The sequence below is a fragment of the Belonocnema kinseyi genome, chromosome 4 (genome assembly GCF_010883055.1).
Source record: "Belonocnema kinseyi isolate 2016_QV_RU_SX_M_011 chromosome 4, B_treatae_v1, whole genome shotgun sequence".
NCBI classification, from domain to species: domain Eukaryota; kingdom Metazoa; phylum Arthropoda; class Insecta; order Hymenoptera; family Cynipidae; genus Belonocnema; species Belonocnema kinseyi.
Genome location: NC_046660.1, coordinates 35,910,003 through 35,923,876, shown reverse-complemented (window position 1 = coordinate 35,923,876; position 13,874 = coordinate 35,910,003). Strand labels below are relative to the sequence as shown.

Genomic DNA, 13,874 nt, shown 5'->3' with positions numbered 1-13,874 from the left:
AACAGTTGAATTTGTAAAAAAGAAATATGAATTTTCATCCCAAAAATATGATTTTTCGACCAAACAAAAATTAATTTTCAATCCAAAAAACAAATTCTCAATATAACACCCGAATTTTCAAGCAACTAGTAGAAATTTTAACCAGAAGATACGAATTTTGAAAGTAAAATATAATAGTAGACTTCTTATTTAAAAAGAATTAACTTTCAACAACAAAAACTGAATTTTCTTTTCAGAAAAACAAATGTTCAAGAAAACCGTTGAACTGTCAACCAAGAAAGTTCAATTTTCATTTTAAAAAAAGATTAATTATTTTTACTAAAAGTTGAATTTTCACTCAAATAGTATAATTTTCAATTCAAACAGAAGAATTTTGAACCAAAAATATGGATTTTCTTCCAAAAAAACATGACTTTTTTATTAAAAGTTGAATTTTCACCCAAATAGTAGAATTTTCAATTAAAAAAGACGAGTTTTCAACAGAACAGTTGAATTTTCGACTAAAACATATGAATTTTTAACCGAATAGTAGAACTTTTAAACAAAATAGAAAAATTGTCAGAAAAAATATAATAATAGATTTTTCAATTAACAATAATTAGCTTTGAACCGAAAAGTTAATTTTACTATTAAAAGAGAATGTTCGAATCAAATAGAAGAATTTAAAAAAAATTTCAAGAAAGTGATTAAATTGTCGATAAAAAAAGCTGAATTTTCATAAACAAAAGCTGAATTTACTACCAAAAGATCAATTTTCGATCAAGAAAGATGAATTTTCATTTTAAAAAAAAGAATATTTTTCTACTAAAAGATGGATTTTTAACCAAAAAGACATTTTCAATAAAAAAAACACGGATACACGACAAAATGTTTCAATTTTCAACACAAAACATTAATTTTCAATCTAAAAATACTAATTTTCCCATCGGAAAGAATATTTTTCAAGAAAACCATTCAATTTGAAACCTAGAAAGATGAAATTTTATAGAAAAAATATTAATTTTCTACTCAAAGATGTATTTTAACCTAATAGAAGAATTTTCAATCCAAACAGACAAATATTCTACAGAACAGTTAAATTTTCAACCAATGACGAGAATTTTGCAGCAAAATAGTTGAGTTTTTAACTAAAAAAGAAATATGTTCAAGAAGTATTGAATTGCCGATAAAAAAGATAATTTTTCATTAAAGAAAGATAACTTTTCGATGAAAGGATGAATTTTTAATAAAAAAAAGACGAATGCTAAACAAAACACTTGAATAAATATATTAATTTTTAAGCAAAAAGTAGAATTTTTTACCAAAAAATACAAATTGTGAACAAAAAATATAATATTAGACTTTTCAAATAAAAAAAACATTTTCAGCCAAAAAGCTAAACTTTTAAACAAAAAGTAGACTGTTTAACCAGAAGAGATGATTTCCGCACAAAAAATATTTTCAATCAAGCAAGATGAATTTTCAATCAAATAAAAGAATTAAAAAAAATACGAATGTTCAAGAAAGTAGTTGAATTACCGATAAAAAAGCTGAATTTGAATTTTTTTCTAATATGACTTTTCGATCGAAAGATGAATTTTCGATACAAAAATAAGAATATTCAACAAAAACTTTAATTATTCGACCAAAAAAGATCACTTTTCAACCAAATAGTAGTAGACGTTTAAACGAAACGAGACGAATTCTGAAAAAAATATTTGTAAACAATTAAGCTGAATTTTCAATACAAAAAGACGAATGTGCAACAAAACCGTTCAATTTTCGACTAAAAAAAAAGTTCAATCCAAATAGTAGTGGAATTTTTAACCAAAATAGATGATTTCTGAAAAAAATATAATAGTAAACTTTTCAATTAAAAATAATTAACCTTTAACTAAAAAAAGATTACTTTTCTACCAAAAGATGAATTTTTGAACAAACAAGATGAATATTCAATCAGATAATAGAATTTTTAACGAAAAAAGACGAATGTTTAAGAAAGTAGTTCAATTGTCGATAAAAAATATAATTTTGACCAAAAACGCTAATTCTTCGACTAAACGAGGAATTTTCAATCCAAAATCATTGAATTTTCGACTAAAGAAAAATTTTCAGTCAAATAGTAAAATTTTTAACCAAAATGGATGATTTCTGAACTCAAAATATAATAGTGGAATTTTGAATGAAAAATAATGAACTTTCAACCAAAAGAAGATTGCTTTTTATATTAAAATATGAATTTCGAACAAAAAAGATGAATTTGTAACCAAATGGTAGAATTTTTAACCGAAAGTGATGGTTTCTGAACTAAAAATATTATACAAGACTTTTCAATTAAAAATCATGAACTTACAACCAAAATAGCTTACCGTTGCCTTTTCAACAACAAAAAAACGAATTTTTAACCAAATCGAAGTTTTAACAAAATTTGATGGTTTTGGAACTAAAAATAAAATAATAGACTTTTCAATTAAAAATATTCAACTTTTAATCAAAAAATATTACTTTTCAATTAAAATATTTATTTTCAACCAAACAGTAGAAATTTTAACAAAAATAGATGATTTCTGGAGAAAAAATCTAATGGAAAACAAGGGAAAAAAGTAAGTTAATTGACAACAGGGGAAAAAGAGGGATTTTTTTGAAAGGGGAGAAAAAGTGTGAAGTCTGAATCGAATATAAGACATTTCTTTATCTTGTTTTAAATCATTCTTTCTAATCTTTTCAGGCTTTAACAATAACAATTTTTTTTTCAATTCTTACATTGCCTGAAGAACCACTGTAACCAGTGGAGCATGCTACTACTTTATTAAATATAACAATAATTGCACTTTTTTAAGTTTGACATGCGTACATCATGTAATAAGAATAAAATAGTTTTAAAAAACGGATGTAAACACCACATGATCAGAATCTGTAATAAAATTAGTTAAATTCGTGAACATGTCATCCCACGAGAAAATATCATCTCTTTTTTACACCCTCAACCCCTGATGAAGGCTATAATAAACCGCAAGATGGCGAATTGTTCTCAAAACACTTTGCGACAATACGAGTGCAGTATATGGAGGGGGACTCCCGGCTAAGTGACAGCTGCCCCATGTGGCTAAGTTAGCTACAGTTAGCTAATCCCTCAATGAAAACAAGCAAAAAACCCTCAAAAATACCTTACGATAGAGTCGGCCAAATCTAGCAAATATACAGCCAGCTCTTCATCCGTCAATAATCCCAAACGCTTCCTGAGCGAAAGCCATCGCCTACCATTCGAAACACCGATATGAACACTCCGAAAGTGCTTGGATTTAATATCCGATTTTGTTGAATCACCCTTGCTGTGTCTTTTCGCGATTCCTGAGTCTTTCACATGCTTCGTGCCCTTTTTCGGCATCACTACATCTCGTTGATCGCCGGTATTAAAGCGGCGAAATCAAACGAACCGAAGGACGCGCACTGATAAATACGATATCCTCTTTATGTTCACCGCCCACTCCGCCTCTAACACCTTGCCTTTGCCAAACCAGCTTCCAAAATCGCATGCGCAGTAGTGCGTAAAACCTATAATCAGCCCAAGATTCCCAAATTAAGTAATTAGGAGTAATTACTCTATGTTTGATTATCTAGGCAAAATATTTTTCTAAATATTTCAAGTTTTTTACTATTATAATTTGTATTGGTTCATTTATGATTTTGAATTGCGCGGGCAAATTGCAAACAATGAGATTTTGACGTCTGCTCCGCGGTCTCTACATTTTTACAGATTTCATATATTTTATAACATTTTATTTATCGATCCTATATTTACATCTGCATTTAATTAAATTTCTTTCTATGACTATATGTCACTGTGTGCAGTGGGCTGTGTATTTTTATGGCAAAAATGCAAGGCGATCATGCGTATTCGTGTCTTTTGAAGTTGGCTACAAAGAAGCGCTAGGACCTAGGTGGCGCTAGTTGTACTAGTATAAGTAGCACGAAAATTCAAAATGAATGAATAAAAAAGTGGTAATTTTTGTGTACAAATTAATAACAAAAGTTGCTATATTAAATTACTTATCAAACGCTCTAAAATTTTAATATTTCATGTAATAATGTTTCATTTTCAATCAAATGCAAGAAATCTTAATCAATAATTGAATCTTCAACAAAGAGATGAATTTTATACAAAAAGGGGCCGTTAAAAAAATAAGTAAAGCTTTTTTCTGATACGTTGTACACTCCCCCTGACTCCTAAATGCATCGTGTATTTTTTTAATTGCCCATAAGATTTAATATTCTACCCAAAAAAACACGAATTTTTAACCAAAGAGCTCAATTTTCAAGCAAAAAATAAATTTTTAATAAAGTAATTCAAATTTCCACCAAGGAAATTTTTATTTAAAATTAAAAACAGTCTAATTTAACCACAAAGGAATTTTCAAAAAACGTATTTAACCAAAGCAGATTATTTATCAGCAAAATACTTGCATTTCGAAAAGAAAAATTTCTACGCGGAGAGAAGTTTCAAGAGATTAATTCACGGAACTGCTCCTGGATATTATTCACGCTTTGGCGCAAGAACTAAGATCTCGGAACCCTTGCTTTTATATCAATGGCCGTTGCTTTAAAAGCATGGGTTCCAAGATCTTAGTTCATACGGGAAAGCCTGAATAAAGTCAAGAAGCAATCCCGTGAATTAATTAATATTTTGAAATTTCTCTCTGTGTACCAAAACAGAAAAATTATTAAACTAAAAGACTATTTTTCGACAAAAGTTTCTAACTTTCAACTCAGAAATAAATTTTTTTTTAAATTGTTAACAAAGTAGTTCATTTTTTTCTTTCTTGGCCGAAAAATTGTTTCTGATTAAAAATGTAATGATTTTGTGGGATATTCCATTTAGTCATAGAATTTTCTTTCTTTCCTGAAAAAAGTTTAGGTTGAAAAGTCAACTCTTTTTTTTATTCGTCTTTTTTGGTCAAAGTAAACTGTTTTTTAGTAAAAATAAAAATCTTGTTTGGTTGATATATCATCTATCACATTTTTCATTGAGAATTCATCTTTTATGTTTGAAAATTAAACTAATTAAATTAAATTAATTAATAAATAATAATAATAATTTATTGTCTTATTCAATAATAATAATGAATTTAATTAATTAACTGTTTTCTCAAAAATTTATGTAAATTGTTGAAATAATGTCTTTTATGTTATTATTTGTTTATGGTTTAATTTTTTTGTAATACAACAATTTTGGTAGAAAATCTACCTATTTGATTGAAAATTCAAATATTCGATTAAAGATTCACTTTTTTGATTAAAATTTATATTTCCAGGTTAAAAATTTTTTATGATTTTTAGAAAATTCGTCTTTTTGGCATGAATCTCCAACAATTTTATTGCAATTTTGCATGTTTCTTGACTAAAAAATATTTATTGGCGTATCAACTATTACATTTTTCGTTGAATATTCATCTTATTATGATCAAAAGTTTATTTTATTGATTGAAGATTCATTTAGCAGCTGACAATGTGACTCTTTTGTTGATAATTAATTTTTTTTTGCTTAAAAATTCATCCCTTTTCTAATCAATTTTAACCTATTTGACAGTTCGTCTTTTGCTTGAAAATTTAAATATTTGTTGAAAATTCAACTTTCTGGTTTGTCAATGTACCCGCTTTGGTAGAAATTCATTCTTTTGTTTTGTTTGAAGAGTCATTATTTTAGTGGGAAATTCATTTCGTTTTCAAATAAACAAATAAATGAATAGGAAACAAATACTCAAATTTTGAGGACATTTTTTTGGAAAAATTCTTTCAGTAGACAATAAAGTTATTTTTTAAAATTTTTATCTGCTATATCATCAGAGATTGTACCTTACCGACAGTAGATCAACCCTCCAAACCATGAAGGCAGAAAATCTACACATATCGATCAAGTTAAGAATCTTCAATAACAGAAAATGCTTAACGTCTTAATAATGATGAAATTCAGATCTACCCTAAATAACTGAGCAGTAACTAACATATTAATTTATTTTTCATGTCGAACGACTGACACTGTTACTTTTTTTGGAGAAACTCCACATTTCCACCATGAATCGGCATAAAAAAACATGTTTTCTTTTGTCTAATTTAAATTTTCGCGGAACTTTAACTACAGCACTTAGCGATATCTAGCGACTGCTAAGCTCCCTACACGCCATACGTGTTTCTGCCATATTTCTACATGTCCAATAGAGTCTATGGCTCATCTTGGGTTGTAACCTCAACCTCTCCTTGCTCTCATCACCCTTGTAATTAGTTTTTCTACCTCGTTTCTAATATTTTGTGCAGTGTACAAAAATGTCACGCCGAGCACTAAAAGCAATAAATTGGGCTGCCCTTGCAGAGAGGATTCCCGAAAGTGAGAAGAATGTGCTAGCAGCATTCAAAACTAAATCGGATCTGTACCTTCGAAAGTTCGTATTATCACACATTTCATAAGTTATATAATATTACTGTTTTTTTAACATTTAAATGTTGAGAATAATTATTATCATATAAAAATATCTCTCCCAGGTAAATTACTTAATCATTTGATTTGAGTAAAGATCCTGCCGATTTTCGAATTGTTCCAAAATAAAAAAAAGTTCATGTGTAGGATGTGCCCAAGTCTTGCAAAAAAAAATCATTGAAAAGTGGAATTTTGAAACCATTGTTGCGAATTAGAATTCAGGACACGATCTCGAAAATGAGATCCAATACTTTTTCATGAAATATTTTCTACTTTTCATTCAAATCAATCAAATTTGAACCTCATTAAAAAGGATTCTTAAAACACCTGACAATTGAAAATAGCGTGACCAGACATCCTGACTTATTCCGATTTTCGATCGCTGTCTTGATTTTCTGTTTTTTGTGCTAATGCCCTGATGTTTCATGCTCGAAAACGATATTCACGATTTTTATTGTGCGGACCTAAATTTTGTTCACAATTACTGATGCGCAGGCTCATTGTCACTGTTCGATTAAATTTTAAAGACTTGACATGTATGAAATTTTACTTTTATTTAAAAAGGAAAGCGAACATCGAATTGCGTAAAGAAATTGGAAGTTCTGAAAAGTATTTGAAATATTTAACATACTGTACAGGTTATACTAAATTGTTTAAATAAAAGAATTGACCTCGACAAATTTATTTTTATAAATTATAAACTTTTGTAAAATTCTTTTTTTTGCATGGAAATTCCATGCCTTTTTATGTTGACTGAAAAATTTTTCTTGCTTAAAATTTCGCCTTTTTGTTTTAAAAATTCATCTTTTGTAGAAATTTAATTTTTTTTACTAAAAGTGCAACTGCTTGGTTGGAAACTAACCGTTTTTGTTCGAGGATTTCGAGCTGTTTTTGGTTTTAAATAAAAAAATTTTTTAGTTGAAATATCAATTATTACATTTTTCGTTGAAAATTCAACTGTATAGTTGAAAATCGAACTAATTTGTTAAAAACTCTTTTTTTTGTTGATATTCATTATTTTATTTCAAAAACCTTTTTTTTAATTAACCTATTTTGTTAAAAATTATTTTGTAATTGGTTGAAAATTTACATATATTGTTGAAAAATTTCTGTTTTTTGTTGTTAAACAATAATCTTTTAAATCGAAAATATAGTTACTCCATTTTTGGTGTAAAACTTCCCTTTTTAGTCGCAAATTAATGGTTTTGTTCCAAAATTCAACTGCTTGGTTTAAAATTAATTTTATTTCTTAAAAATTAAATCCTATGTTCGAAAATTAATTTCTGCAGTTAAAAATTGAACTCTTTTGTTGAAAATTGTGTTATTTTTTTATAAAAGTTAATGTTTTAACTGAAAATCTATTTTATTTTTGGTTGAAAATTAATCTTTGTTGTTAAAAATTAATCTTTGTTGTTAAAAATTAATCTTTTCGGTCGAAAATTCAACTATTTGGTTCGAAATTCTTATATCTTCTTATATCTTATTTATTTGCAAATTCAATTATTTGGTTAAAAACTCATGCATTCTGTTGAAACTTTGTTGTTTTTGATAGAAAATTAATTTTTATGGTTGAAAAATCATTTTTTTTAGAAAATCAAACTATTAGTTTCAAAATTAATTTCTTAAGTTGAAATTCCTTTTTCTCTCTTTTTTTTTAAATTAATTCTTCTAACTGAAAAGTTAACCAGTCATTGTTTGATTGAAAGTTTTATCTTCTTTAGTTCAAAATTAAAGTATTTTGTTGAAAATGTATGCATTTTGTGCAAAATTCGTCTTTTGGGTAAAAAGTGAATCTTTATGGTTGAAAATTAATTTTTTTAATAGAAAATTCGACCATTTTTTTATTGAAGATTCATCCTTTTACTTGGAAATTCATTTTTTTATATAAAATATAATCTTTTCTAACTAAAAATTTAACTACTCCGTTTTTTATTGTACTTTTATCTTCTCTAGTTGAAAATTCATCCATTTTTTGGAAAATTCGTCTGTTTGATAAAAAATTAATTTATTTTCTTAGAAAGTTCAACTATTTGGTTAAAAATGAAGATTCCGCCTTTTCACTGAAAATTCATTTTTTTGTCGAAAATCTATCTATTTTGTTGAAAATTAATTCCTTTGGTTAAAATATAATCTTTTCTAACTAAAAGTTATTAAATTATGTTCTTTAGTTGAATATTTATTCATTCTGTAGAAAATTCGTCTTTTAGATAAAAAATTATCTTTATAGTTGAAAATTCATCCTTTTGTTAGAGAATTCGACTGGTTGGTTCAAAATCCATTTGTTTTTAATTGAAGAGTGATAATTAAAAATAATTTTTTTTTAACTGAAAATGTATCTACTCCGTGTTGTTTGAAAGTTTATCTTTTTCAGTTGCAAATTCATGCATGTGTTGCAAATTTGTCTTTTTTGTAGAAAATTAATCTTAATGGTTGAAAATTTATCTTTTTGGTAGAAAATTTAACCATTTAGTTGAAAATTTTTTTATTTTTTTTTCGTTGAAAACTTATTCTTTTAACCGCAAATTTAACTACTCCACATTTTATTGAAAGTTTTTCTTCTTTAGTGTAAAATTTAAGCATATATTTGGTTAAAAATTTACGAGTTTTGTAGAAAATCCTTTTTTTTTGGTAGAAAATGAATCTTTATGGCTAAAAATGTATCTTTTTGATAGAAAATTCAATCATTTGGTTTCAAATTATTATTCTTTTTTTAAATTGAAGATTCATCCTTTTAGTTGGAAATTAATTTGTCTGTTGAAAATTTAACTATTTTGTTTAAAATTCTTCTCTGAGGTTAAAAATTAATCTCTTTCAACGGGAAATTTATTCCTCCATGTTTGATTGAAAGTTTATCTTTGTTAGTTGAAAATTCATGCATTTTGTGGAAAAATCGTCTTTTTGAATAAAATTTTCATCTTGATGATCGAAAATTCATCTTTTTGATAGAGAATTCGACTGTTTGGTTCAAAATCCAATTTTTTAAATTGAAGGTTTATAACTATAGTTGAAAATTGCTCTTTTTTCACTGAAAATTTAACTACTCCGTGTTTAATTGAAGGCTTATTATCTTTAATTAAAAATTTAACTATTTTGTTAAGAAATCGTTTTTTTATGGTCAAAATTTAATTTTTTTACTTGAAATATATCTATTTCCTTTTCGGTTAAAAGTCCGTCTTCTTTAGTTAAAAATTCATTTTTTTGTAAGATTCATCATTTTAGTTGAAATTTAATTTCTTTGGTTAATAATTTAACTATTTTGTTGAAAACATATGTATTTTGTAAACAATTTATATTTATGTTGAAAATAAATCGTATTGGTTAACAAATTTATCTCTTTGGTTGAATATTAATTTCTTTGGTTGAAAATTTAACCTGAAAGAAAATTTTCTAACGCTTAGGGAAAGTGAAATGAAACTTGGGGTATTTTTACAGGTGCATTTACCTTACAATTTTACTTTATATTATTTGAATAAGAAAAATCATGGACCTCTGTGTACATATTTAGTTAAAAAAATCATTTTTTGTTACTAAATAAGTGGTATTGTATAGAAAAATGTGTATATTTCTATCAAAACCATTACATTCACACCTAAAATAATGCGTGAGTTCATGTTAAAAATTAAGGCTTTTAATTCCGTGAAAATTTCCTGCAAAATTTTTTCATTGGCAGTTTATTTTTTTATTGTTAAATATATCATGAATGATTTTTAAAAAACACATATAGCGAAATTGTACCGTCAAGTAGAAGGTTCAAGCAAGAACCATGAATTTTTTCAGATTCTTAGGAACACGTTTTCGATTTTTTTAAAGCGCCAGGTCGATTTGAACCCCCCCCCCTCCCTTGGGGTAAAGTGGTGAAAAAAAGGCCTGGGGTTAACGGGTTAATTTTAATTTTATTAGATTTGAGTGCAATTAGAGGTCGAAGTAGGTGAAAAAAGGGATAATTTCTGATTTTTCAATCAAGTCATCTGGTCACCCTAATTGAAAAAGAAACAGAAATGTGCAGCATTGTTTCTTACCTGAAAAATACGGTATTTTAAGTCCAATACTAATAATGTGAATTATTTTACTTGCAGGGTCCAAGAAAATCCAGAAACTGCTCCCAAAATTGATTGGACCCACTATAAGAAAGTTATTTCTGTTCCGGGAATGGTTGATTCATTCCAAAAACAGTATGAATCACTCCAGATTCCCTATCCCGCTGATAATTATACTGCAACAGTAGAAGCCCAAGAAAAGGAGGCGGTAAGATAAATATTATAGAATAATTAAAATAAAATTAGAATGCTCTATTAACAGTCTAATGTAATTTCAATTAATTAGTCTACTCAGTTCTCCAAAAATTAAAAAAAGTTTTTTTTTAAGTTGAAAATTTAAAAAAATATTTAAAAAAAGGTCCCTAAAGTACCCTATCTTCAAAATATGGTACCCTATTTTCAACCGATAATGGAACTTAAAAAATTATCACAAGATCAAAGCTTCCAAGATTCAGGGATTTTGAGAAAAAATGCCAAAAATCAGGAATTTTTTGTGAGAAGTAAGTAAAAAATAATTCTTGTCTTGTATTCTTTTGAAATATTTTAGGGTATTTTTAAAGATTTCCAGAAATTTGTAATTGATTCTAATAATTTAAAGAAATTTTTAGGATTATGGGGTAAATTTAAAACTTTTAAGGCATTTTCAAGAGCTTTTAATTTGAAATATTTTACGATATTTTAACAGATTCCGAACAATTTTTTATGAATTTCGTTTATTTAAGGGATTTCAATGCGTTTGAATTTTTTTCAGGAAATATAATCATAGAATTTCACGCAATTTTATCATTTTTAGAGGATTTCAAGGAATTTGTATACGAGAAGTAAGATATTTGGTAGGGTTTCAAACATTTAAAGCGATTCGAAATTTTTTTTTAAATTTATCCTGCGTTCTTATTAATTTATTCTGCATTCTTTCAATTTCTTTAGAATTCTTCTTAATTTTTTTAATTTGCTCGAATTCTTCTCAGTTTACTTAATTCAACTTAATTCAATGGATTTTTTCTTTAATTTTTAGAAGTTTTTATTTGATTGATCCTGTGAAACAACGGATAAAATAAACAAAGGATTTGATACATTTTGAGGTATTTTTTTTCTAATTCCTTGTCATTTTTAAAAGCTTTACAAGATTTTAAGATATTTTAAAAGGTTCCAATGGAATTGATAAGATTTCCATGGATTTGAATGATTTTAACGGATTTTAAAAGCACTCAAGGTATTTTAAAAAAATTTTCAAGAAGTATTATCAGATATTATGTAATTTGACGGGATTTTATAATATTTTAATGGATTTCAAAGAATTTATCAACAAGAAGTAAGGGATTTCGAAGTATTTCAAATGTTTCAAGCAAATTTAAATTATTTTTTTGCAAATATCTTCAAAATTTGCCCTGAATTCTTATTATTTTATCCTGAATTCCTTTTAGTTCTTCTGAATTCACTAAATTCTACTCAATAAATACTTTTTTTTTAATTTTCTTTAATTCATTTTGAAATCTTCAAAACTCACCTTAAGTTCTTTGGCATTTCATTAAATGCTTCTTAATTTTTTTAAAGTGATTTCAAAATTCAATTTAATGAATTTTTTGATATTTTGAATTGTTTTTAATTCTCTTGATTATTTTTTAGTTCGTCTTTATTTTTTAAGAATCTCATCGAATTCCTCTCAGTTGCCTTACATTAATTTTCTACATTAATAATTTGACGTTTTAATAATATTTCTACATTTCTAAATTAATTAAATTAATTTTAAAATCATTTACAATCAAATTTTATTGTAATCATTGCAATTTTTTCAATTTATTTAAATTTAATTCGAATTTTTTTTTGTCATTAGTCACTTTTTTATAAGACATTAGAAGGGTTTAAAAGATATGAGGAGATTTTGAATTATTTCTTGGAATTCATCCTGAATTCTTATTAATTCACCCTGCATTCTTTGAAATTTTTTTGAATTCTCTCGAGTTTGTTCTAATTCACTTGAATTCTTCGAGGTTTACTCAATTCTACTTCATTCAATGTACTATTTTTTAATTTTTTTAAAACTTTTATTTAATTGATTCTAAATTTTTTTAACATCACCTTCAATTCTTAGGCATATCAAATTATTTTGAATTCCTTTTAACTCTTCTAAGATCATTTAAGACTTACTGAATTCCATTCAATGAAGTTTTTTTCATATTTTGTATTGTGTTCAATTCATTTGATTTTTTTATGCAACTTGAATTTCTTCGAATTCTTCTCGTTTACCTTAAATTTTTCTAAATTCATTCCAATCTTAGGGAAATGAATGGATTTTTTTATTTAAACAATTTTGTCCAAGCTTAAAAAAAATTGTTTTCAATTTAATTTGAATTGGTTTGTAGTTATTAGTCAATTTTTTTATAAGCAATTAGTAGAGTTTCAAAGATTTGAAGAGATTTGAAATTTATTTTGGAATTCACTCTGAATTCTTTTTAATTCTTTGGAATTCTCTTGGATTTTTTTAATTCACTTGAATTCTTCCAAATTTCCTCAATTCTACTTAATTCAGTGGATTAAATTTTTTTTAGTTTCTCTTTAATGGAGCCCGATGTCTTTTACCTCACCTTGAATTCTTATGCATTTTTTCAAATTCTTTTAAATTCTCTTAAATTTTTCTAAGCTTATTGCAACGTTACTCAATTCAATTACGTTTTTTCACACTCTTATTTTGTCATTAATTCAGTTAATTTTTTTTAATTCACCTTGAGTTTTTATTAAATTCATCGAATTCTTCTCATTTACCTTAAATTTTTCTAAATTCATTCCAATTTTAGGGAAATGAATGGATTTTTTTTTATTTAAACAATTTTGTCGAAGCTTAAAAAAAATTGTTTTCAATTTAATTTGAATTGGTTTTTAGTAATTAGTCAATTTTTTTATAAGCAATTAGTAGAGTTTCCAAGATTTGAAGAGATTTGAAATTTATTTTGGAATTCACTCTGAATTCTTTTTAATTTTTTGGAATTCTCTTGGATTTTTTTATTCACTTGAATTCTTCCAAATTTTCTCAATTCTACTTAATTCAGTGGATTAAAATTTTTTTTAAGTTTTTATTTAATGGAGCTAGAAATATTTTAACCTCATCTTGAATTCTAAGGCATTTCTTCAAATTCTTTTAAATTCTCTTGAATTTTTCTAAGCTTATTACAACGTTACTCAATTCAATTAAGTTTTTTTCATACTCTTATTTTGTAATTAATTCATTTGATTTTTTTAAATTCACCTTGAGTTTTTATTAATTTTATCGAACTCTTCTCATTTACCTTAAGGGCATGTGACACAGCTAAATACCTATATTACCGACCTCACTTTTTCGGTTCACTGAATTTTTTTTTGAACCTAAGAACTTTTTTTGTAAATAAAAT

At 26.1% G+C, this 13,874-nt stretch overlaps 2 protein-coding genes across 2 annotated transcripts in view; one reads left to right on the top strand and one right to left on the bottom strand.

Annotated features, from left to right (window-relative positions):
* Nucleotides 1–3,440, bottom strand: part of LOC117172124 — a 34,990-nt gene extending 31,550 nt beyond the window's left edge. The window contains exon 1 of the mRNA XM_033359914.1: nt 3,147–3,440. Within this exon, the coding sequence (XP_033215805.1) occupies nt 3,147–3,367 (221 nt within the window). The 5' untranslated portion in view covers nt 3,368–3,440. The remainder of the gene's footprint in view (nt 1–3,146) is intronic.
* A 2,752-nt stretch (nt 3,441–6,192) lies between these two features.
* Nucleotides 6,193–13,874, top strand: part of LOC117171915 (ATP synthase subunit d, mitochondrial-like) — an 8,615-nt gene continuing 933 nt past the window's right edge. Inside the window, exons 1-2 of the mRNA XM_033359572.1 lie at nt 6,193–6,416; nt 10,528–10,696. Of these exons, the coding sequence (XP_033215463.1) occupies nt 6,301–6,416; nt 10,528–10,696 (285 nt within the window). The 5' untranslated portion in view covers nt 6,193–6,300. The remainder of the gene's footprint in view (nt 6,417–10,527; nt 10,697–13,874) is intronic.